We start from the raw sequence: 25213 nt of genomic DNA on the forward strand, positions 1-25213 counted from the left end.
CAAAATGGTTCCAATGCACAAGAGCTAAAGACACTATATCTCCCCCTTAGTTAAATAAAAAATACGGACAACATAAACATTGTAGCTCTTTGTGTCATTGAGGGGCTCGCACAAATCTGCTAGCTCGAGTGGTATGAGGTAGATGGGGTGGATGAGTTGCACCTTCGAGTGTCTCTAATGTTGTTTCATATGCTTGATTTCGGCACTCAGGTAGAATGATTCCACTTGTGGCATCAGGAGCCGACGAGCATCTAGGCAGGGTTTAAAGTGTGAGGAGTCCCTTGTAATGGATTTTCCAGGACGTTGAGCTGTCACCATATGTTGTTTACTGGTCACGACTCGTGATAGTTCGACTTGAAATAGTGCATCCGTCTTTGGCTTTTGTTTTTGTTTCACTAGAACCCGCTCTCCCTTGTTAAAGACCATGTCCTTAATGTATCTGCATTGTCAGCATAAGTCTTCATTTTACACTTTTGACAAGTGTCCTTGTTGCAAATCTTGTTTGCATCCAGTGGACGATTCGAGGTCTATTGTGGTACCCTTGTTCCCAAAGCTCTCTCAAGCATCAAGGTGGCAGGACTCTCAACCATGGTGTAGTGGAGAGTTGATCGATAGCCATGAAGGGCATGGCACAACGCCGACTTGAGATCAATGCCCTCCATTGTAGCTCGTTGTACTACTTTCTTTAGAGTGCCCATGAATCGTTCCACATTCATTAGCCTGCAGCCAGAGATGTGTGCTTTTCTGCTGCGTGACATTCGGCCGGGCAAGGAACTCTTTAAATTCTTTGCTATTAAAAGGTGGACTATTGTCCGATTTGAGAAAAGCATGTAGGTCCCCCGCCGCGAAAATGTTATCCAGCCTCTCAATAACTTTGTCATGAGTGGTTGACGATAAGTCTTCCAATAGGGGAAAACAAGAGCACTCATCAGTGACGACTATGAGGTGATGTGAGAAGTTGGCCTGGTATATGCTGGTCACTAGTTAAAGTGGCCACCTTGCACCAGTACAATTCGACTCTTATGGTAGATAGGTTTAAGACCACCTTTTTAAAAAAGCTATCCTAGTGGAAGCTGTGGAGAGCAGCCTTCAGGCTAAGTCTTTAGAGGAATGTAAAGAAGCTTGTTTTACCTTATAATCTCTTGAATCACTAAATGAAAGGACACCACAAAGGTGTATATATATAAAATATATATGTATTTATTTCTAACACACTCTACTAATCTCTTTATGAGATTAGAAGTCAAGGACATATGCACAAATCAACATTTCACAACAAGTTAAGCACAAATGTGGCTGGGGCCCTAGGGGCGTACCAGACCATATACTAAAAAAAAGACTTAGGAATATCAACTTGCGATGGGACAAGGCCTAGGGCCTTCAGAAGCGCTGGGGCCTCACTAATCCACCCAAGGTAGGTAAGTAAAGGACCCACGGGAGACGCATGCAGTGTGAGAACACAGCCACGGATCCCAATAGACTTCAATGGAGCAATTTTTGGTTGGAATTTTAAAGTTTTAGGATACTTCGGGAGAGTCTACAAGCAAGTCACTTACAAGGTAAGTAGTTTGAGGGCCACCACCCACAGGAGCACCGGAGTGCACAAATTACCTCACCCAGGGAAGCCGGGTGCATAGGTGTCTTTTGGTGTCGGGTCGCGGCGTTGTTTTCAATGGGAGCCAAAGAAGACTTGCTGCTTGTGAAGACTGGAGAAGTGTCCAGTGGAATCCAAGGCTGGATTCAGGATGAAGAAGACTTGAAAGCAGAAGGCACAGTGTTCACAGTCACTTGCCAGTGACACGGGCCAGGAAGATAGATGCCCACGGACGTCGGGTGATTTCAGGTGATCAAGGGTGTTTTGACTCTTCAGCCACGAGGTCCAGGAGGCGTTGACAACAACCAGGAGCTGGATTCGGAGTGTCCCACGAAGTCTGCAGCTTACTGAGGTGTCGGCAACTGGATTGGAGCCAACAAGCCTTGGCAACAGCAAGTCTAGTGGAAAGTGAAGAAAGTCAGCAGTGCAGCCAGCAAGATCTGAGGGACTCACCCAACAGGGGTAAGTCAGGGCAGGCCTGGAGCAACCAGAGGAGCCCTTTGGTTTGATGAAAAAGTCTTCAGGGGACCCACAAGCCAGCCGGCAAGGGATCGCGAAGATGCCTCATGAGGATTCGCTTCACAGGAGCCCACGGTCACTCAGGACAAAGTAGGCCTCTGATTTTCAAGGGAAATCTTGCTGGAGGCTTGGACCACACGTGGTCCAATGCACAAGTTCGTAGAACGTCGTGAAGGGGTTGCACTCGACAATAGTGCACGGTACCCGGGTATTGCTGTTCCTCTTCACTCTTGGAGTCCACTCGCCTCAGCTTTGCTGGGGACTCACAATGGCCGTCGAGAAGTCAGGAAATTCACTTCCAGAGCTGCAGGGACTTCGGACTCCAGCGGGAGCGGGAAGTTTTGCGACCATTGATTCAAGTTTCTGGTGCCTGCCAAGCAGGGGAGTCACTCCTTGACTCCAAGGGAGATTCTTCAGTCTTCCAAAGGTAGTGGAACATCGAAGGGCCAGGATTCTTCTTGTAGAGCGTCGTCCAGGGATATCTGATTTTCAATGGCAAGGTTTCCCTATCTTATACTAAAGGGAGGGACTAGCTCTATGACCACTCCTATGGGAAGGTCAGGGGAGTGGGTGGTTACACCCACTTCCCTTAGTCCAGATTCACGCCAGAGCAGGGGCAGGTAGCCCCTGAACCGGTTTGAGCTGGCATATGCACAGAGGAGCCTACTGCTCCCCAAGTGCAGGACGTCAAAGTACTCTAGGAGTGCACCCACCCAGCCCCAATACACTAAATCCGTCTGGAAGGTGGTTACACTTCCCTGTGACAGGATGCCTATTGTTGGGCCTCCTCCACTGCGAGTTTCAGTCAGCAGCAGGAGGGGCAGTCCAGTGTCTGTGCTGGTGGCATCCATTTTGTGATGCCAGGGCTCTTTCAGACTTCTACCGTGTTTCCACAGTAGCTACATGTCTATCCCTCTAGAAGGGTGGGATCATACTCCCACACCAGTTACTGCTGTGGGGGTATGATTCCAAAGCGTTTGACACCAAACACGACATGTTTTGATATAGCCATCCCAAAGTTAGCATTTACCGCTAGGTTATAATGCACTTAAGAGTATATGGTTTAACCGCATCCACAAACAGCCACAGAGAATAGACTCTGCCAGCTGCAGAGGGGCCCTGCTCAGGCAGAGGCTCCCCCTCACATTGTAAACCAAGCACCCTGCCCTCAGGATTGCTAGGGCCTGCCTTAGGGGTGACTGATAGGTTTATATGTGTGTGTATGGTGAGATATAGGGAACCTATACCTCAGTGAGGAGTGCAAACACTACCTCACCCAGGCTGCAGTAGCAGGCCTGTGGTGTCCGATTTAGTCTGCTTCCCAGGGGTGGCATAATACATGCTTCAGCCCCTGGTAGGCCTGTGAAGTACCTATGCCCTTGGTACCTAAGGTACCATATACTAGGGGCTCATAAGGTACCACAGTATCCAATCACTAGTGCATCTAATATGCATACCAGTCATTTAAGGGAGTAAGAAGATAGGCTGGGGTCCTGGATAGCAGGATCCCAGCCAGACTAGTCAAAAACCATTCAAACACCAGGAAAAAAGTGGGGGCAACCATGCAGTCAGATTCCACCTTCCTACATTATGGCATGACCACTATCCAGATTACAGTCTAGAACAGGATATGCATGAGGAGTGACACTATCAATAGAAAGTAAGAGGGAGACAAATGGTGAAAGATCTACCAGGAGCATGGCACAGCAACCAGGAAGAAGGGACACCAAATAAACTCATCTAAGCTGTCGTACCCCAAAACTCTCAGGAAATCTTCTACTGTCTGACCTGGCTTTCTCAAGTGCTCCAATAAGTTGGGCCTGAGCCTTTCTGCCTGCACTCTTGTCAAGAAGAATACTCTAAGGTCTGTCAGAACCAAGACCTGGCCCATCTTAGACTTCTTTAGATTGAATTGAATCCCCACTCTCAATGTAAATGTGTGTGGTAATTCTCTTGTCACGAATAGGCCCGCCAGGACTGAAAGTATTGGTCTAAGATTGCAAAGCCTAAGAGCCTCTGCTGGAAGCATTATCAATCAGAATGTAAAGATAGGCTTCTGCTTGATCTAGGACCAATGGATGGGATGGACATAGCAATATACATCCTTCAGATTCACGAAGATCATATATGCTTCTGGCATATTTTAGACAAATACACTGGAATACACCCTTAAAACTATTCATTCCTTGCAGTTCTGGAAATGGCTCCTTTGTCTATCATCCCTTGGGATTGCAGAAACTGTATTAAGGTAATTCATATCGACCTGCAATAATATTGCATTCACACATCAACCTCAACTATATTGTGAGGTAATAAATCTACTGTTCTAAACTCTACTCTTTGTTAGGTAAGTATACATGAAATTAAGTTAAGAGCAGTAGACATATACTTACCTTATGATAAAGTAATTGTTAAGAGACTTGTGGAGGAAAGGTTTGCAATGCCTCATACGCACACAGGCTCATTAAGTGACCTTTGATCAAGTTTATAAATATTTTTTTGTAAGTCAAATTAACCCCTTCGACGCGCTTGACGGAACGGTTCCGTCATGCACGTCGGTTGGGCTGTGCTTATGACGGAACCGTTCCGTCATGGCCCCGCCCGCGCTCAGAACCTTCAGCGTGGCGCGGAAATCCGCGCCGCGCTGAAGGGGTTAAGATATTATATCTATGAAACATTTCTAATCAGATTACGCCTTGGCTAACTTGGTACTCAGTCTGTGCCCATTCATGACTGTTCCATGACCAGCACCCAGCCATTCTGCCTGATTGCCAGTGGAAGTGTTGGTAACCTGGTGAGTTTTTTTTTTTTTTTTTTTTTTTGGTATATTTTTAATGAGAAGTACATGTCCGTTTATAAACAATACATTTAAAAAGGAGTATAAACAAATCAAATTATGGCCACGCAATAAATTACTATGAAATGTTAACTTCTCAGATTTCTAAATATAAAAAAGATAATACAGATATCAAAAGATACAATAGCTAAGGTACTCCTAAAACCTGGAAAGGAAGGAATAGGAAAGGTGGACTAGGGAGGAGATGATAAAGATAGTATACAATATGTAGTAAACCATGTATTATAGATAGCAGCGATAATATCATGCAAATATAATATTTCAAGTGAAGATATTCCCACTAACTCAACAATTTCCAATAGGTGAACGGAGAGTCCTAATTAAAAAACACAGCGTTACTGGCTGAAGAATCAACAGTCCTAATGATAACATCAACAGCATGAATATAAATAATGATGGTAATGAATTAATAAGGAAATGAAAAAAGAAGTGATTCCCTTATTGTAGTTCCTAATTAGAAGAAAAATCTGAAATATTACCAGAAATAGAATTTTTATTAGCTAGAAAGGGGTTCCAAATTTGGATGAAAGTTCCAACATTGTCCTGCAATCTATAAACGAGTTTTTCATATGATGCTATTTTATACATTTCAATAAGCCATTCATCATGTGTAGGGCATTGTGGTGTTCTCCAATGTCTTAATATACATATTTTTCCTACAGTGAGTGCTATAGCTATCAATTGTCTTGTATGGTTTGTGAGATTTGGGAGATCAGTAACATCATGTAATAGAACTAATTTTTCCGTTAAAGGAATGGACACTTGTATAGCTCTGTGTAGAGAGGCAGTTATGGAAGACCAATATTCCTTCAAAATTGGGCATCGGAATAAAATGTGTAGTATATCGCTGTCCTCCTGTGGGCACCTCCAGCAGGTAGATTGGTGTAGTAAACTTGCTGACTTCAGTTTTTGTGGTGACCAGTACCAGTTATGAAGAATTTTTAAAAGAGTAAATTTCATTCTGGCCTCCCTGATTCCCTTATCCATGTTCATATTAACATCCTCCCATTCTTCATCTGAATAAGCTACAGTAATTAACCCTTGCCATTTGACATGAAGTTGTGCTAGTAATGGGTATGAGTGTAATTTATGTACTATGAGATTATAAAATCCAGAGACTGTGCCTTTGAATTTCCCCCAAATATTTAAGTATTGTAACACTGGGGAATCCTCAACTATCCAAGGAAATGGTCCTAGTCTACGAAATAGGGCTTGTTTTAGTTGTAAGTATTTCCCCTCTTGGGAGGGAGGGAGTTGAAATTCTATCTGAAGCATTTCAAAGGTTTTAAGCTCACATTCTAAAGTGAGTAAGTGATCCAATGTTAGAATACCTGCTCTCTCCCATATATCCCAGGAGATAGTCTGTTTACCTATTCTAATATCAGCGTTATGCCATATGGGGCCTTTCCATGCAGTCTTGGGTTACTCTTAAGGAGTTTGTGGGCATTGATCTAAATCTTAAGCATGGATTGAATAATAGAGTTGGAAGTTTGTAAATCTGGTGATAAACTGGTGAGTTCTTAAGTTATTCTCAGCCAATTATCCTGTTGACCCCTGTAGTGTCAATACACGTTAATGTCACAATTTACTACTTGCCTCCCCTCTGATAAACATATTTTTCCACACTATTTGCATGGGGCTGGACCCTAGCCTTCTTATCAAAGGTATGTTGATTAGTGTATGCTCAGCAGTGAAAAATTGACACTCTGTAAGAAACACTCTTAGCATAGTTTAGATATATTTAGTTTTTAGTGAAACCTGGTTTTAAAAGGATTATGGAAAGTTATTAAATTACCTTCTCCCAGACAGTTCTATTAGTTTTATGTTCACTGTACTGGAAAGTACGTTGGAGGTTTGTAGCTTTTTCTTTAAAATGCATGCCTTAGTTTCTTTATGGAAGCCGATGAAGTTGACCCTCTAGATACTCTTGTGGCCAAAGTTAAACTCTCTCATAGGAAGTCTTGACATATCTTACTAACCTATCGATCATCCTGCGTCTCTAGTGTGTCTTTGGACCACTTTCTCAACTTCAACCTCACGGTGCCACGAATTATTTCATGCCTTGGGATGGTCATGGAGCAGTTAACTCTAGCCCACATCAAAGGCCATACTTTTGTTATTATCTGCTTCGATTCCTCGTATTGTTTTACCGTGATGCCCACTGCCTTTCCTTGGGCCAACCAATATGGCTTTTCTGTTTTTGCTTGTGATAATTCTTCTGTATCCTCAGCGCCTCAGATTGTGATTAAACCTCACTGATACAACTGACGGAAGGTATATGTCATATCACTCCTAATCAATATGATCTAGCTACTTTCCACAGCGGATCTCTTATGCCATTATAATTGTAGCATTATGCAAACACTTAATAGCATTGCACCTACTCCAAAGGTTGAGAAGAAGAAACCAACAAAATCATCCTTAGTTTACTTGTGAACTAAGACTGTTAAAGAAAGAGCGCCATTGCTTAGAGAGCAAAAGGTGCAAATCTTACTTATGATCCCGACTCCAAATCCTAGCATAGAAAGTCTTAAATCCCCAAATAGTCTGTTTTCAATTGGCCTAAAGCTGTTGAAATCCTGGGTTCATAGAGGATATCCTCCATGCTCATATTCACAAGAAACTTTTGTTGGATGAAGGGCTAACTGTGAGAGACACACATTCTACGATGAAATCAGGATCAGTACTGAAGTCTGGAAGTCAGCAATAGTGTTGCCCTAGCTGAAGAAGAGAGCCGTAGCCCCTTCCATTTTAGCAACAAAAAGAAATTGCACAATTTAACAACTCCTTTCTTTTCTCTCCAAATTACAAGCAAAGGCAATCTACAACCACCTTCTGAGCTTTATTGAGAAAAATGAGATTCTTCACCCAGTGCAAGTCGCTTTTGACCACATACCAGTAAAGAGGCCGTGATAGTCATCGCAGTAGATGAAATTAGACTTTCGTAGAGCCGCTCCTACTCATCATCCTTCTTTAATAGAAGTATTTTTTTAATGCTCGTTACACTTCTTGATATAAACAAAATCATCAATAAAGGGATACCTTGGAGTGAGCTGGAGGATTTTTACTCTTGATGCCCTCTGGTCTTTTATTTTCAAGTGCTCCCTGGAACATGGTTAAGCCCACCCTGACCTTTAGGAGTCAGGGCGAACCCAATGATGAAACATGGCACTGGCAGAGTGTGCGAGGGTAATTTAAATAAATAAAAGGAACCCTTTCCTTCCATGCTTTTAGTAAGGCGTAGTTCCACCTGAAGAAACAAGCGCCCCACAGGTTAGACAGAAAAGAGGTGGGATACCTTTTTGTTAATATACAGTAATTTGGGAGTATGTATCCCTCCTGTATCAGTACACTTCTTGATATACATCTGTTGCACCCACCAAGCCTATGCAGTAGTGACTCCTATAGTTAGGCTAAATTTGTGGTGTCAGGTCCTTGCAACTTTTTTTTTCCTGTTGTGAGGCTAGGATTTATGGTATTCAAGTGATGGCAACAACCACAGTATGAAGATATCCTGCAATGCTGTGGTAAATTTGTCTCTCAATAGTAAAATTCATTTTTAATACTAACTCAATAGCAGCGAAGATCAAATTACTTTTCACAACATTCAGAGAGCTTTGTAGAACACCTTTAGGAATATGCTGAAATGTATTTCCAAAAGTAAGATTTGATGAGGACAAGTACATTATTTCTTTTTACCACTCACTTAAGTATCAGTTGTGGCTCTATCTGGAAACCTAGCTAATTGCAAAACATTGCCTCTAGTTATTCCCTTGTTGCACTAGATGGGAAGCTGCTACTTTACTAGTGATGATGGGTGTTGGTCCATTGCTCTCTAGAGACATTTAACAGGAAATTTGGATAAGACCGTTTTAGATCATGCTGGAAGTGTGGGATTTGGGACGCAAATTGAAATGGTATGGAAATTAGCAACACCATACTGTCAAAACATGTAGATTCTCAGTGAGGTAAAGCCACAATTTACTGGATTAAGGATTAATGCCCCTCCGAGTCTGTATACCAGTTTCTCATATGAAATATAAAGCTGTGAATCGGAATCCACCCTCATAAGTTGGAAAGAACTACTTGAAAGCATATGACAGTGGAAGGAGTGAGGATGAAACTAAAGGTCAAAGGAGAGGATGTGGCCTAACGGCTAGGGAGGTCTATCTTGAATCTGGGGAACCGGGTTCGAGTCTCAGCAATGACTCTCAACATCCTGTGGTTCTGGGCAAATCACTTAATCTCCCCGTGCCTAACAAAAACAAATGCGTGTAATGCAACTGGTGCTCATGTAAAGCGCTCTGATAACTAATACCTTCGGGTCAAGTGTGCGCTAAATAAAACTCCACCCAAAAAAAAAAAAAGGATTGGAGATGCAAAAAGAAGCTAAATAAATTCATTTAGATAAAAAGATGATGTGTTAATTGCATGGATGGACGAGTCTTGAGGGTTTTTTTCAGAATCTCAGAATGTTGTGCTTATTTTGAAGGGCTGCTGATAGGGAGGGCTCAGTATTCATATTCTTGAAATGTTAAAAAGTTTATATAACCCTCTGTCTGTAGGCAGAATCTTGGGTCTCCCAGTGGGGTGGTCTGTGAAAATTGAATTGTCTGGTGATGTGGGCTTGTTATCATGATCTTGAGGTTTGGAGGACCACTGTATCGAAGAGCTTTGTGAGGGAAACAAAGGTTTGGTGCTAGTACTTACTTTTAGCATCTTTTTGATAAGCAAGCTCTTCAAAATGGGACATCCCCTGACACTGTCGCCTGGAGAAATGGCAACTGTTTTGCTATTAGTAGAGACCTGGAACTACTTTGCTCTGTGGCTAGGTACCATGAAGCCCCCAAAAGACAGATGTGATGTACAGCCATTTGTGACAGGTGCCAAATTACAGGTAAATGGAGAAACAACCGTGAGGTCCTACAAGCACCCAATCCCACTAACTAAATGCTGGTGCAGAACTGTGAAAGGCAACATACATCTTGCCAGTAATTAGATGAAAACCCTATGTAGATAATAAAAAGAAGAAAAGAGATCAGTTCAGTCTTTGGCCTAACTGTAAATACTTTTTTTGTCAAAACTGTCTTTATTGAGTTTCCAAAGTGACATCATTGCAGTACATCTGAGTGTAATCCCGGTCTCTTAGCATATAATTCTATTGGCAGGATCAGTTGCTACTATCCTCAGGCTTATCATTTCACAAACAGAAACAAAATACATTGTGCCGTAAGTCTGTATAGCAATAGGTCACAATTGCCTCAATCCCCTTATCCCCCACCCACAAACAAGCGTCATATGCGAGTGTCATTTAGTGTGTACGGGTACGGCCAATGTGTGTGGTTTATTGCTATTGACGTTGGAATCGTATATACAGGAAGAGTGTAGTCTCGCTCAGTCACCAGTAGTAGGAGCTCTCTTTGATCTGGAAACTGTGAAGTGCCCTTGTCCATGTTGGACAGGCAAGCAGTGGGAGTCCTCTGGAGAGATATGCTACTAACGGACCTCAAATATATTCAACGTTTTTGAAGTTCTCATTTAAAATGTCTGCCATATGCTCCATCGTTAGAGCCTGCTATAGTCTAGCATGCCTTTGTGTCAGAGAAGCGACTTCCTTCCATTTCCAAGAAGACACCACCACCATTTTATTGCAGCTCCGAGGCAAAGCCCGAGTATGGATCGATTGCCCACTGTCTGATATTTGAGGGAATCATCTCTGAGACCCAGAAGCGTAAAACCAACATCGTCTGGGAGTGGATATCCTAAAATGTCTTTAATCGGAGCTAGTATTTCTGCCCAAAACGGGGGGCCATGAGGCCATCCCACCCGCAATGTCGGAAGTCCCCCAACAAGCTGCAACCTTTCCAACGTAAATCCGAGATATTGGGGAAGATTTTTTACTATTTGGTAGGCTAGAGGTACCAGTCATATACTTTATAGTGGGCCTCTCGGATTCCCATGATTGAACCTGGGTATATCTCTCGAAAGCTTACTCCATTGTGTGGCCAAGATGGGGCTTCCTGTATTAGCTCCCAGAAGCCCATGTGAGTGTTTGAGGAGAAGTGGTCGTTGAAATCAGTAAGGCGTAGAGAAAAGAGATACACCCCTTAGAGCCAGCTCCACTTTTGACCAAACGTTCAATTGGTTGGAGATCTCTAGTGGCTGCCTCACGAACATCAGGATGGAGAACCCAGTGTTGGAGTTGAGTGTAGTGGTAGATTTCTGACACAGGTAGATGGAAGTCCCTCTGGTAGTGCTTAAATGTTAGGATATCCCAGTTGTGGAAAAGGTTGGAGACAGTAAGGCAACACCATCCCTCCATACATCCAAGGATCTTGAATGCAAAGTTGGAGGGAATGCTGGATTATAATCAATAAGGGTGAATGGTGAGGGGAAGGTGGTCCAGGCCACCCTTCAAATATGGTCTGCTTTGGGCTCCCATAGGAGGTCCCACATATATATCTACCTTACACCGCTCTATCCATATGGAGCCAGTGCTTGGCATACTCCATGCTGACCACTCAACAATCACTCTCAACTAAGCCGCTGTATAGTAAAGTTCTAAATCCAGCAATGCTAATACCCCCTGAGCTCTTTGAGATTTAGAGTTGTTTGTAAGGAGGACGAGCCCTCCGACCCTGCCGGATGAACCTTATAATCCTAGATTTCAAGACTGGGAGGAACTCGATATCTAACTTAATCGGCAGCCCTTGGAAAAGATACAAGAGTCTCAGCAGAATGTTCATTTTGATTACTTGTATACGACCCAGCCATGTGATATAGATTGGAGCTCATCTACAAAAGTCCTTCTTGAGTTGCTAAAGGAGCGGAGGATCGTTAGCCTTGAAGAGGTCCGGACCTGGGGGGTAATCCTGATGCCAAGGTAAGTAATCTCTTTTTTAGCCTCACAAAAGGGGGTAGATGCCACCAGCGTGTCCATTTCCCCCTGCGACAGGGTGAGATTGACAAGGTATGATTTAGAGAGATTGACACGAAAATCCGACTCCCTCTCAAAATTCCAAATCTGTTTGCTCTACATCTAGGGTCGAGCTTGGTGAGGTTAAAGTCATCAGGACATCTTCCGCACATAGGGAAATCTTATGTTCATCTGTACCAAATGGAATGCCATGAACTCTACTTACTCTAGCAGTGAGTGGCTCAATACTAAGTGCAAACATTAAAGGTGAGAGGGGGCAGCTTTGTCTAGTCCCCCTCCCCAAATGGAAGGATTCTGAGCCTGATTTTGCTCTGCAGCCTTTTTTAATTAGTGAAAAAATAAGAGGGACCCCATAAAGTTATCAAGGGAAATGAGGTTCTTATAACCAGAAAAGAAAGAGCAATTCCCTTGACTTAATAATTTCAGTTTTTAATTAGACTGGGATCACTTTTGAACCTTCCCATGAAGGAGGAGTTCTCGATCCACCATTATTGTTTCAAAAACAGTTTTCAAAATATTTTCCCATCAAATCGAATAACACTTCAACACAATAGGGATTATGCCATCTTGTCCAATGGCCCAAGATGTTATCGCAGCACAAGTTTTGGAAGTGAATTATCTGTCATGACATAGTTGGCCAGCACTTTGCCTTTGATTGAAATCTCTCAATCGCTAGTTATCCATTTTAGTCCTATAGGGCAGAAGCCTATACGACACATTTAGCGTCGGTATCATGTGTGCACTGTTGAACTGTTTTTTTCACCTGCCCCATGTGCTGCAAGTTTCTTGAACCTTTTCATATCCTTTAACCAATTACCTTTGTCGCAATGTTCCAGTTCACAGACCCTTTGGTTTTGGTTTTGGGATAATCCACATTTACAGTGCCTCTCTCTCGCAGGCAGGCAGCAAGCTTTTCTCCTATCCGGTCAGTATTTGATTACAGAAGATTGATCTAATCGTGCTATTTGGTTTCCTCTGTATTGCTCTCAATGTGCTATTGCACCAGGATGAAAAAAATCTCTGGGATCAGGCTACGGCTTTTGTCTTTTTATGCTTCACCCCATAGCCTTTTCAAGTAGGAACCTTATTAGCTCAATATATGGCTTCATTACCTCCTCCTTGGTCAATTAAGGACTTTTAGTCAGTTAACATCTGATAGCAGCTTTTTACCTATTCTCAATTGTAATTGAACCCAATTTGAAAAGTGTATTCATCATCCATTTGCAGTAGTTGAACACACCACAGTACGAGGATAATGTTTTTTTTATTTCTAGTCCCTGGGGCGGGTGGTAGCTTTCAAAGCGGTTCTGGTTGTAAAAGTAGCCAGTCATCTGACTATGAACCCCCTTGACAATCCTGAAGTCCAATACAGATTTGGACGATTTGTCCAGGAGTAATGTTCTCGAACATCACCACGTTTCGACTATTCAGCATCCAAAAGTTCACATTCATTATGGGCCTGTTGATCAAGATTAGCTTCAAGAAATTGTTGGCCTGGGATTCCCAAGCTTTGTTATATCAATCTACCAGTTTATCAACTAACAATTGACCAGTCAGCCTGGCATTACAGTCACTGGGTCAGATGAAAACTTGTGTAATGTCACTCTCCATTGAGAACAGTGACCCTGAGGCTGCAGAATGTCTACATGATATTTACTTCCACGTTTTTATTTCTTGAAGGTTTCTGGGCCCGTGAAGTAGGAAAACTGATAGGATTAAGTCATCCTCTCATACCGGTCCACCATCAGTACATTGTAACAGCCAGTGTCCCTGAAGTGAAAGCACTGAAGAGAGAGCTCCCTGTCCTCCGGGACCTGGAGGGGTCGTATTATCTAAGGCAAGAAAGAGACGGGCTGCTGTTTGGCCCATATGAGAGTCCGGAGAAGATGAAGCTGCAAGAGTCTTGGGTGACTGATGGTGTGCCACCAGGTGAGTGTGTTTTATTGTCTATTTGTAGGTGACATTTCGATATAGTGGTGTTAGGCTCCTTGATTGCAGATATTTAAGGCACTAGGATTTAAATGCATGGCAAATCATGGTAATGGCCTACCTAAAATAAAGTACAAGCAGATGTTTTGATGAATGGATTACAGGGGTATGAGAACCTAGCCACGTGCATGGCATGGTCTGACAGACTTTATAGTGTGTCAAAATATTGGTGATTCTAAAACAATGTTTACATATTATATTTAGTTTTGCTTTGCTTCTGGAATTTTAAGTACTAGTGTAATGGAATTTGAGTATATTTTTCAGGTTTTGGGAAGGAACTCTTTGAGTCGGACTTGGACAGGTTGATGACTCACGTGGAGGCAGCGATGGATATGGTTCCTGTCTTGAAAGAAGCAGATATCACCAATATAGTGTCAGGTCCCATCACGTATTCTCCAGACATTCTTCCCATGGTTGGACCACACCAGGGAGTCCGAAATTACTGGGTCGCTGTTGGATTTGGGTAAGTAGAGTTGGTTTTAAAGTAGTGGTAGATAAGTGCTGCAGTTAAGGGAGATATGAGTTGGTAATATTCAATTGTTACCTTAGAAAATGTGCCGCTTGTGTCTCTCTGACATAGTTCCTAAAAATGACTCTCCAGGTAGAGTTCTTGTTTCACTTCAGGATCGCCCAAAATGCCTCCCAACAATCCCTGTGCCATCGTTGCATATCTGACGACTCCTCCATGAGGCGCTGTTGATGCTTCTTTCCTTTCCCTCTGCTACCAATGCGGCGAAAACGCCTCACAGTGCCTTGCTTGGCTCTCTTAAGTCGTCCTGCTCACTGGAGCAGGTACTACGTATCATACTCCTCCCAAAGGAGTGGCAGGCCCTCCCCCTCTTACGGAGGTCAGCACTGTAGGCAGTGAAGAGGTCATGAGAATCCAATTCATGCCTAGGGAGTAGCGTTTGCATGGCCAATAATATGTAAATTCATGCCTTACACACTAAAGTTGAGCACAGAAATGCAGTTGCTCATAAAGAGAAATTGTGTTGCTTGTTTGTGCAAGGAAGCATTATAGCTTGTGTTCTTGCTCACACAGATTAGGTGCCACATATGGGCACCTGATCCCCCTCACACATACAGTGAGCATATCCGATTCCCCTCACACATACAGTGAACATATCTGACCCTCCTCACACGCTTCACACATACAGTGAGCATATCTAATCCGCCTCACACATACAGTGAGCATCTGATTCCCCTCACACATGCAGTGAGCATATCTGATTCCCCTCACACATACCATGAGCATGTCTGACCCCCCTCACACATACCGTGAGCATGTCTGACCCCCTCACACATACAGTGAGCATTTGATTCCCCTCACACATACAGTGAGCATATCTGATCCCCTCACACATACAATGAGCATCTGATTCCCCTCACACATACAGTAAGCATCTGATTCCCCTCACACATACAGTGAGCATCTGATCCCCCTCACACATACAGTGAGCATGTCTGACCCCCTCACACATACAGTGAGCATCTGATTCCCCTCACACATACAGTGAGCATATCTGACCCCCTCACACATGCAGTGAGCATATCTGACCCCCCTCGCACATGCAGTGAGCATGTCTGACCCCCTCATACATAAAGTGAGCATCTGATTTCCCTCACACATACAGTGAGCATATCCGATTCCCCAGTGAGCATGTCTGGCCCCCTCACATACAGTGAACATCTGATTCCCCTCACACATACAGTGAGCATATCGGATTCCCCTCACCCATACAGTGAGCATATCTGATTCCCCTCACACATACAGTGAGCATGTCTGCACAATAATGACATCACCACCCATCATATGGTCACTTTCACTAGAAGAGTCGCTAAAAATCTCAGGCCCTTAGCTAGAGCCTAGATTGCTCATGCCTTGAACCCCCTTCCCTCTGATGACTGGCTCGCTTCTGTCAGAGCTTGATTCCGACATGGGTCGTCATTACTATGCGAGCTGAGTATAAACTAGTGCCTATGTTTTTCCTCGCTCGCTGCACTACCATCCCAGATGAGCTAAGGACTTGCTGGGAATGTTGGCTAGAGGAAGATTTGTAAATTTTGGCCATAGTTCTCTCTTTCCCCCACACACACTGTGCCAGTGTGAAGCTCCTGCAAGTGGTCCTTGCGTGAGTAGAGTTTGCCATGCCCTGGAACCTGCTCAGTTCTTTTCCAATTCTGGCATACTAGAAGATAAGCATTTTTGACTGTTAAGTCCTTCCTATAGGACCTGTAAATAGGTAGCACTTGTACCCCTAACTGCGTGTCCCTGATGTATTTCTGTGAATATGGAGTGGGGCGAGGGGGGTGAGTAGGGTCCTTGAGTACATTCAGCACACACTGACCGGAAGGGAGCCAGGCGAGGTTGTCATCTGCTCATGTAGGGTTGCAAATGGAGCTTTACATAATGATGCGATACAAAAGCTGTTAGTGTTTACATGGAGGAAGGAGTGCGCAATTTCATTGGAAATCTAAACTCTAAGCCTATTTGGGAGAAGGGCAGGGCAGTCTGCGCTTTTACATATAGCATAGGAACGTGGCAGTGTGCGTTATTATATACAAGAAAGCAACGTGGCAGTGTGTGCTTTACACACTGGAGGGGTCAGTGTGTGCTTTTCTTACTTTGTCATCATGGCGATACATGCAGTCTGATCATTCTGTCTGCAGCTTGTTTGATCAAGGGGGTACGTACCTCCCCCATTCTACCTCGCTACTGGGAACGCCGGTTCTTGTTCTCATCTGATTATCTACAAGAACCCACTCAGGTCGCCAGGATCTTTTTACTTGCAAAATAGCGTAGAGGGAAGAAACACAATTATCAAATCGTATTTACCGCAATTGGACATCTCAGAAAGGAAGACTCATAATCTGGGAGGTTGACCTTTTATTATCAGCAAAAACATCTGAATATATAGGCACCTCAATACAAGGCACAAAAGATAAATGGGGACTAATACAAATGCTAGTCTACAAAGTATCCGCATACGATAAAAGATAAACAGGATTACAGCTTCCAAAAGCATCAAATATCCTATGGCAATTGTGATATCGAAATTTAAAGTCATGAATCAAATCATTTCTATCCCTACTCTATTCTAAAGTGACATCCCTACTCAACATTCCCTTCCAGGTGAGGATCGCATAAAAGGTGTCAGCGGGGAAACTTCCTAAGAAGTTTTCACCATATGAGAGCTCGATCTAAAATGCTCCTTTCAGTCCCTCTCCTAAGTCTCGTCTGCTCAACCCACGGGGCTCTGTCCCTAATACAAAACCCCAAAAACTGTACACGCCCTTCAGTACACCCCTTCAGGCAGCTTCTTCCTTCAGTAGATTTCCATTTGGATCCTTTCATCTTCCTCTCCACGAATTCGACCTTGGGTCCCAGGCCTTTTCTGTACCAGGAGTTGCAACTTTACATTCCAATCCACTCCCTTCCTGTCTACTCCTTCTGTCTCCATTCCAATTGGAACAAAGACTTACTCTAGCTAACGAGCTACATGGCCTTGTACCTGCAGCGAAACGCTGAACAGAAAAATAACCCTAACATCATGAGGTTTCACAATTCACTGCAATTTAAGCTTTGCTAAAATCCTGTCGTCCTAATAAAACATGGCTAAAATAAACGAAGGCCTTCACTTTACATACATGGTTAGGCCTCAAACTAAACACACTACAATTACCAACTTCTAATTATTCGTCTCATACTTATGAGAACTATCTTCTTCATTCTTCTAACATGACTTAATGTCTCTTAATGCATGACATTATTATACTAAGCATTACACATACACCAATACATTTTGTGATAACTGGTGGCCTTTCTCTTCTCTAGAGGCCTGTTTACATTCTATTTTTCTATTTCAATGAATACATTTCTATTACTCTTTGATAACATGCTTAGTTATATGCGGGTGCTGACTAACAATGAATATGGTGCACCCCTACAATTTTCGCATCAGCAACGCTCTATCAGTTCCCCCCTTTGATGACAACTTGTCATCACACAAATCCATTTATACCGAAGTGGTAACCATCCCATTGTGTCGGAAACCCTCCATTCTTTTTAGGTCCTGATACTGATTATCTTGCATATGCGCCATTCGTCTTTCATATCCCCTGAGAATCCTCTCAGCTTTGTTTCCTCGGTACCACTTGTACGCTCTTACAAGTCCCCACAAACAGATCACACAAACCACCACAATCAGGATTGGTTTCAGCACATATCCGAGAATTCCCTTCCCTAAATCTGCAAACCAACTTCCCACATGTCCAAATCCTTTCCCAATCTTCTCCCACACATTCTCTTCTGCCAATATTGCAGCCTCTTCATGAAGTGTGGTAATGTTGACTATATATTTCCTCAGCTCCTTGCTGTTGTCTGGAATATACGTGCAACATTCTTGAACCTTCAACAATTTACAGACTCCGCCCTCTTTTGCCAATAATACGTCTAATGCAAGACGATTTTGTAAAACCATTGTCCTGATCGATAACATTTCTCCATCCACCAACAACAACGACTTTGCCGTGTTCATTGACAACTCATCAACCACAGTTGCTAACGTTCGTATTTTCACATCATTCAAAATCACACCCAGACCGGGTATCATTGCTCCAAAGATATCACCAATCACAGCACCTGCACTTGCATCTCTCCGTGCTCTAGAGTGGTGTCCTGTCTCTAGCAGAGTCAAATCCTCGGCATGGTATATCTTCGGGAAAATAACAGCCAAATAACAAGTCCCGTACCACTGCTCAGGCAACCTCACGTATGCATTCCTTCCACACACATAATACACTGTCGGGATGACCTGTATCTGACCCTGCAAAAAGTTCCTAGCTGAATCTTCCATAGTAAAGGTATGGGCACATGTGCTATGTCCAACCCAGATTTTGTCCATGTCCGACTGCGGACGAGCAACACATAGATTTCCCCTCTGTACTTGATCTAAAGCTATGGGTCCATAACTTCCCCTTGACTTGTGCAGTTTCTCTTCCTCTGTCCAATCCGTTGACTTCTTTCCCCCATCCTTATCTTGGGTTAATTTTCTATATCTGTCTTCAACTTGGCCAATGAATTTCTTTTCTTCTGACTTATAATAATCATACTTATTCAAATGCTTAAACGCTGGTACGTCAGGAAGTACTGTGTCATAATTAGAGAAATAGTACTCAAACTGTTTCCTTTCGTAAAACAGGCTAAGCAATAGACTGCAAGAAATCCCATAAGTCAATGGAAGGTGATGGTATCTAATACCCTTATCTACAGAAGCAGGAAACTGCATGCACACATAGCAATCCTTCGCATTCATCGCATCAACGTACTCGTACAACAATTTCGCATACGCATTGAGTTTGAAATCACCTCTCGACAAATCCATGTGTAGCATACGACTCTCTTCTAACATCATCGCCCTTCTATCTCCTGAAAAATCCTTCTTGGTACTGGGAGTGACAGGTGTAGGTGTTCCCTGCATCTTCCCCTCTTCCCTGTGGGCCACTGCATACAAAGTTATGACTACGGCGAATATAACAGCTATGACTACTCCTAAAAGTGTACCTATCACTGTCTTTGCCCTACGGTGCGAATTTCAAGGATCTGCCATTTTTCCCCCACGCTCAGAATCCAGTTCAATAACAATGGGCGAGAGTCTCTTCCTCATTCAGGCTTGTATCTCAATGCAACAATTATCCTCTGTAACTAATGTTCTCTTCTACGTTTCAGTTCTCTACTTTATTTCGGATCAACAAAGGCTTCCTTCTTTTAGCTCCTTTTCGACAAAGTTCATCTCTAATCCAAAATAACTGCAGGTCCCAACAACTCTAGGACTCCTTGCAAAATTTCAAGTTTGAGAGTTTTCAGTTCTTGGGGAGAAGGTACAACAGCAAAGTTCGGGAAAGTCAATGTATCCAAAATCAGACCACGAATGTTACTCAGGAGTGGCAGATCTGGAATATGGAGAGTCAATACTCCGTCGATCTCCAATCCTGGGATCTTCAGTAATACTTCCGCCCTCAGAGCCGGTGGACCGCTGACAAGAGTAATCGACCTCAGCCTCCCCGTACTCATCGGTCCTAGCATTCATTGCTACGTACGTCCACTCAGGACAAGCGTACCTGTGACACGGCACTCTTGCTCTCCTCGACCTTCTCGGAGCTTCCGGATCTTGATCTTCCTCACTCTGCTCTGACTCTGTCACCTCCGATACTGGGGCAAGATCCCTTCTCGGTGTCCCTCTCGAATTTACCCGTCTCTGACTCACGGGCCAAACTCTTTCTGCTTCTGAAACACCCCTGCTATCCCTTCTGATACCCTGTGCACTGTTTTCTTCCTCGGCAGAATTTGGCTCCACTCCGCCTACTGCACCTTCTTCCGCTTCTGGTTCTGATTCGGAGTTTCTCTCACTCTCGCTTACAGTTTGTTCCAGTGCACAACCAGCTGTGTCAGCCACCCTTACAGCTTGACTTGCCCTCTCAGATGGCCCTGCCACCTCAGCTGGGTTTTCGTTCACGAGAGGGGCTGTATCTTCCAAGGGTGCTGGAACTCTACGGGTATGGGAGGCATGCACCCAGTTCGGTAGTCCCCCACACTTCACTGCCGTATTTGTAACCAGAATAATCTGGTAAGGGCCTCTCCAGCCAACGTCCAAGCAACTCTTCCTCACGTGCTTTCGTACCAACACCCAGTCCCCTGGGCACAGGTCGTGGCACAGATCACTTGCGGCTGGAACAGCTACCACCTGTACCTGCTGAGACACAGAATGAACCACATCAGCCAGGCCTTTACAGTAGTCGAGAATTACATCATCAGTGATATTTATCAATGCAGAGGCTGGTATTGCTGGCACACGCATCGCTCTCCCCATCAATATTTCGTGGGGGTGACAATCCAGTTCTCGTATCCGGCACACTTCGGAGACTCATAAGAACCAAAAGTAAGGCATCTGGCCACTTCAGAGGAGTTGAGGAGCATGCTTTCGCCATTCGGGCCTTCAATGTCCCATTAACTTGTTCTACTATCCCAGAAGCCTCTGGTCGATAACTGCAATGTAACCTTTGGTCTATGTTCAGGGCAGCACAAAGCAACTTCATTAATTCACTGTGGAAATGCGTCCCTCTGTCCGATTCCAAAGAGGTCGGGAACCCGTACCTCGGGATAAGCTCTCTCAACAGTAACTTAGCTACGGTTAGAGTATCACATCTGCGGGTTGGGTAAGCCTCCACCCATCTAGAAAAGACACACACTATGACTAATATGTACCTCAACCCATTACACTTTGGCATCTCAATGAAGTCTAACTGCATCCTGTTGAAAGGGCCACCTAACCTCCCTATGTGACTCATTGTCACAGCTGTCCTCTTCCCTACATTCATTTGTTGACAGGTGACACATCTCTGACATACAGCTTCGGCTGCTGCCCGAAACTTCGTATTATACCATGTTTGACGAAACACTCGCACCATCGCATCCCTGCCAAGATGTACAGCACCATGTATCAATCGTGCCATCGGATTCAACAGACATTCTGGTAACACCGCTCTTCCATCACTTGAAACCCAAACATCCACATCTCCCTTCTCCCTTCTCACATCCAGCTCGCACCCAACTATCCCGTTCCTGGTCAGACACCTCGTCTTGCAATTGTTTTAACTCTTCCCACGTATCGGCCATCGCCAACATCACACTGAGGTCAGTTGTCTCTTCATTTCCCCTTATGTGTCGTTCTGTGAAGTCACACCCCTGTTCTGCACAAAATCGAGCAACTTCGTCTGCATAATTATGTCCAAGTGACAAAAAATCATTCCCTTTCGTATGGGCAGAACACTTTACCACTGCGATTTCATCTGGGCCTTGCAAGGCTTCCAACAATTGTCTCACATAATCTCCATTTCTAATGGGCGACCCAGATGATGTCATGAACCCCCTCTGGGACCATAACTGTCCGAAGTCGTGAACGACACCAAACCCGTACTGGCTGTCCGTATAAATCGCTATACGGATCTGGTTAGCGGCCAAACAGGCACGAGTCAAAGCAATAAGCTCAGCCACCTGTGCGGAGTACACTCCTTCTAGACAAGCGGCTTCGACCACTCCGGTGATGGTACAAACAGCAAAGGCTGCTCTCAACTGACCCGTATTGTCTCTTAAACATGAACCGTCCACAAAGAATATTTCATCTGGCTCTGAAAGTGGTTCATCCACAATATCAGGTCTGGGTTTGGTGCACAATTCAGTCACATCGAGGCAGTCATGATCCTCACAATCTTCATCATCTATATTCGGGATCGGTAACAATGTGGCGGGATTTAAAACAGAACACCTCTTCAACGTCACATTCTCAGCAGCTAGGATGACTTGTTCATAACGTGTCAATCTATTATTCGTGAGGTGTTGTGTCTTAGTCCTGGTCATCAACAGTTCAACAGAATGTGGCACATGCGCAGTAAGCGGATGACCCATTACAATGCTCTCACATCTCTCGATACTGACACCTGTTGCAGCAACGGATCTGAGACATCCGGGCAACGCAGAGGCTACTGGATCTAGGGTAGCCGAAAAATAGGCAACTGGTCTACGGACATTCCCATGAACTTGAGTTAACACTGCCAATGCGCAACCTTCTTTTTCACAGAAAAACAATGCAAATGCCTTCTTGTAATCAGGCATCCCCAGCGCTGGCGCACAGCACAAGGCTTCTCTTAGTTTCAAGAATGACCTTAAACAGTCTTCATCCCATGGTACCGGATCACTCACATCCTTGTGCGTCAGCCGCTGTAAGGGCTTTGCTTCAAAGGAGAAGTTCGGGATCCATTGGCGACTATAGCCAACCATTCCCAAGAACAATCAAACTGCCCTCTGAGTCGTAGGGACGGGCATTCCCAAAATCGCATCTATGCGATCTGGTGATATTTTTCTTTTACCTTTCTCAATCCGATGACCCAAATACTGTACTTCACTCAGACAGTACTGTAATTTATTTGGAGACACCTTATGCCCATTCTCTCCTAGGAAATTCAACAGTGCTACTGTATCAATCCTGCAAGCGTCCTCAGTTTTTGACGCCACAAGCAAATCATCAATGTACTGGACGAGAACAGACTCTTGGGGAAGCACCAGACCTTCAAGGTTCTTTTTCAAAATCTGATTGAAACTAGACGGGCTCTCCGTGTACCCCTGTGGGATACGACACCATGTTAACACACGATTTTCCAGCCTAAATGCAAAAAGAAATTGGCTCTCCTCATGCAGAGGAATCGAGAAAAAGGCTTGACACACGTCAATCACGGTGAACCATTCCGCATCACATGGGATTTGGAACAGGATCACGGATGGATTCGGTACCACGGGACAACATGGCATTACGATCTCATTAATTCTTCGCAAATCTTGCACAATCCTGAATTTCCCGCTCGGTTTCTGCAATCCCATTATGGGCGAATTACATGGACTACCCCTGATTTCTCTCAAAATTCCTTGCCTAAGCATGGACTCAATTGCAGGTCTAATCCCCTCAATAGTTTCCGGTGACAATTTGTACTGGGGAGTTCTTGGGTATTCTACATTCGTTTTGACTCTTATTTTCCCTGGATCTACGCCTTTAACTAGTCCGATCTCTTCCCCACTAAGGTCCCATACATCAACTGACACAGACTCCCTCAGGTCTAAAGGGAGTTCCTCCACCGTGAGTGCAGGATACATTTCCATGCACCAACGCTGATTCGCAACCTTAAAGGTCGCATCATCGTCTCTTGTCTGGACTTTCACTCCATTCGGGGTGCAATAGATGGTACAATTAAGCTTACACAATAGATCTCTTCCTAACAAACAGACTGGACTAGAATCACACACCACAAACTGGTGTCTGTCACTGAAGTTCCCAATCCTAATTGGTATTGGTTCCGTCAGTGGGCTAGTCAATTTCTTGTTCGCTACCCCGACAACTTGGATTGTTTGGCCAGAAAGGGGTAGATCCGGGATCACTGCGGATCTTACAGTCGATCTTGTAGCCCCCGTATCAACCAAAAAGGTCGTAGGGTGACTATCAATCTCTGCTTCTACACAGGGTCCCTTCTGATCTACTTCTAGGACCGCTCTAAGCGTACAATCATCTTCTCCTCCCCAGCAAGATCTGGTTGCTGGATCGGAATCATCTTCCCCATTCACTTCGAATAGAGGCATCTGTACACACGTCCGAGCTCTCTGCTGCATATTCTGTATTCTAGGCGGTCGGGGAACTTGTACCTGCGGAACATTGGTCCCCCTTTTGTCATTCTAGGTTGCGTCACTACAGGGAGTGTGTCCGCCACTGGGACATGGGTCAACTCTTCTTCCTGCTGTATTTGATTTAACGGATTAAAAGGACACTCGCGTCTCCAGTGTCCAATCTGGTGGCAAAGATGACAAACTGTGGTCTTTTTCAACACTGCCACATCTATTCCGGTCTTAGGATCTACTCCTCTCGGTCTCGCCTGTCCTTGAGCATTCTGTGCTCCTCCTTGATAATTTCCCTGTCTCCTTCCCAACGTTCCTCCGATAGACTGTCCCTGTACTGCGGTCTGCATCTGTACTAATAGCAGATTATCTTTTAATTTCCTGTGCTTAGACTCAATCTCGTCGCTACAATACCTAGCATATCGGAGAATCTCATCCACAGGCTTATTCTGCCAACAAATCAAGTGTTGCTGTATCATTAGACTAACCTCTGGCCTCAATCCCAACACAAACTTGGACACAAACTGTCCCATATCTTTGGTATCCAACGCCTCCAAACCACTGTACTGTTTAAAAGCCTGCAAAAGCCTCTTGTAAAATTCATGCATTGTCTCCTTAGGCTCTTGTACAGTCCTATCTATCTTCACCCAATCGGTGTCTTGAGGTGAGACCTTCGATTTCAACCAAGTGATTACCTGTTCGAACTTTTTCATCACTATCGGCGACGGGCCATGTGTAATCAAATCCCTGTCAGGCTCTGAGGCCGGCCATTCAATCGCAACTTTACATGCCGACCACAGATCCCCCGGGATCACTATGTCAAACAAAGTGTTCAAATCAATCCACAGTACTTTCGAGATTTTGACAAAGCGATCAACTTGCTTGTACCACTCTACAGGCTTTTCCCTCAACCGGGGAAAATCATTTGTGAAGGCAGCCAAGTCCCCTCTACTCCAGGGTACGTGAACGTACCCTCCATTCTGTACCTCCCTTAAAGGGAAATTCCTTATCGCAGTCGTTCCTCCACCCGGAGGTGGCGTCTCTCCCACTACTCCTCTAGAGCTTTTCTTCTTGGACCATCTTTCTTCCCACTTATCGAGC

The 25213-nt window shown here is 44.2% G+C and overlaps 1 protein-coding gene across 1 annotated transcript in view; it reads left to right on the forward strand.

The window, feature by feature from the left end:
- The window catches only part of DMGDH (dimethylglycine dehydrogenase), a 530714-nt gene that overhangs the window by 217247 nt on the left and 288254 nt on the right, over positions 1-25213 (forward strand). Inside the window, exons 6-7 of the mRNA XM_085632255.1 lie at positions 13588-13836; positions 14161-14359. Of these exons, the coding sequence (XP_085488381.1) occupies positions 13588-13836; positions 14161-14359 (448 nt within the window). The remainder of the gene's footprint in view (positions 1-13587; positions 13837-14160; positions 14360-25213) is intronic.

The sequence above is a fragment of the Triturus cristatus genome, chromosome 2_1, assembly GCF_964204655.1.
Source record: "Triturus cristatus chromosome 2_1, aTriCri1.1, whole genome shotgun sequence".
In the NCBI taxonomy this organism is placed as follows: domain Eukaryota; kingdom Metazoa; phylum Chordata; class Amphibia; order Caudata; family Salamandridae; genus Triturus; species Triturus cristatus.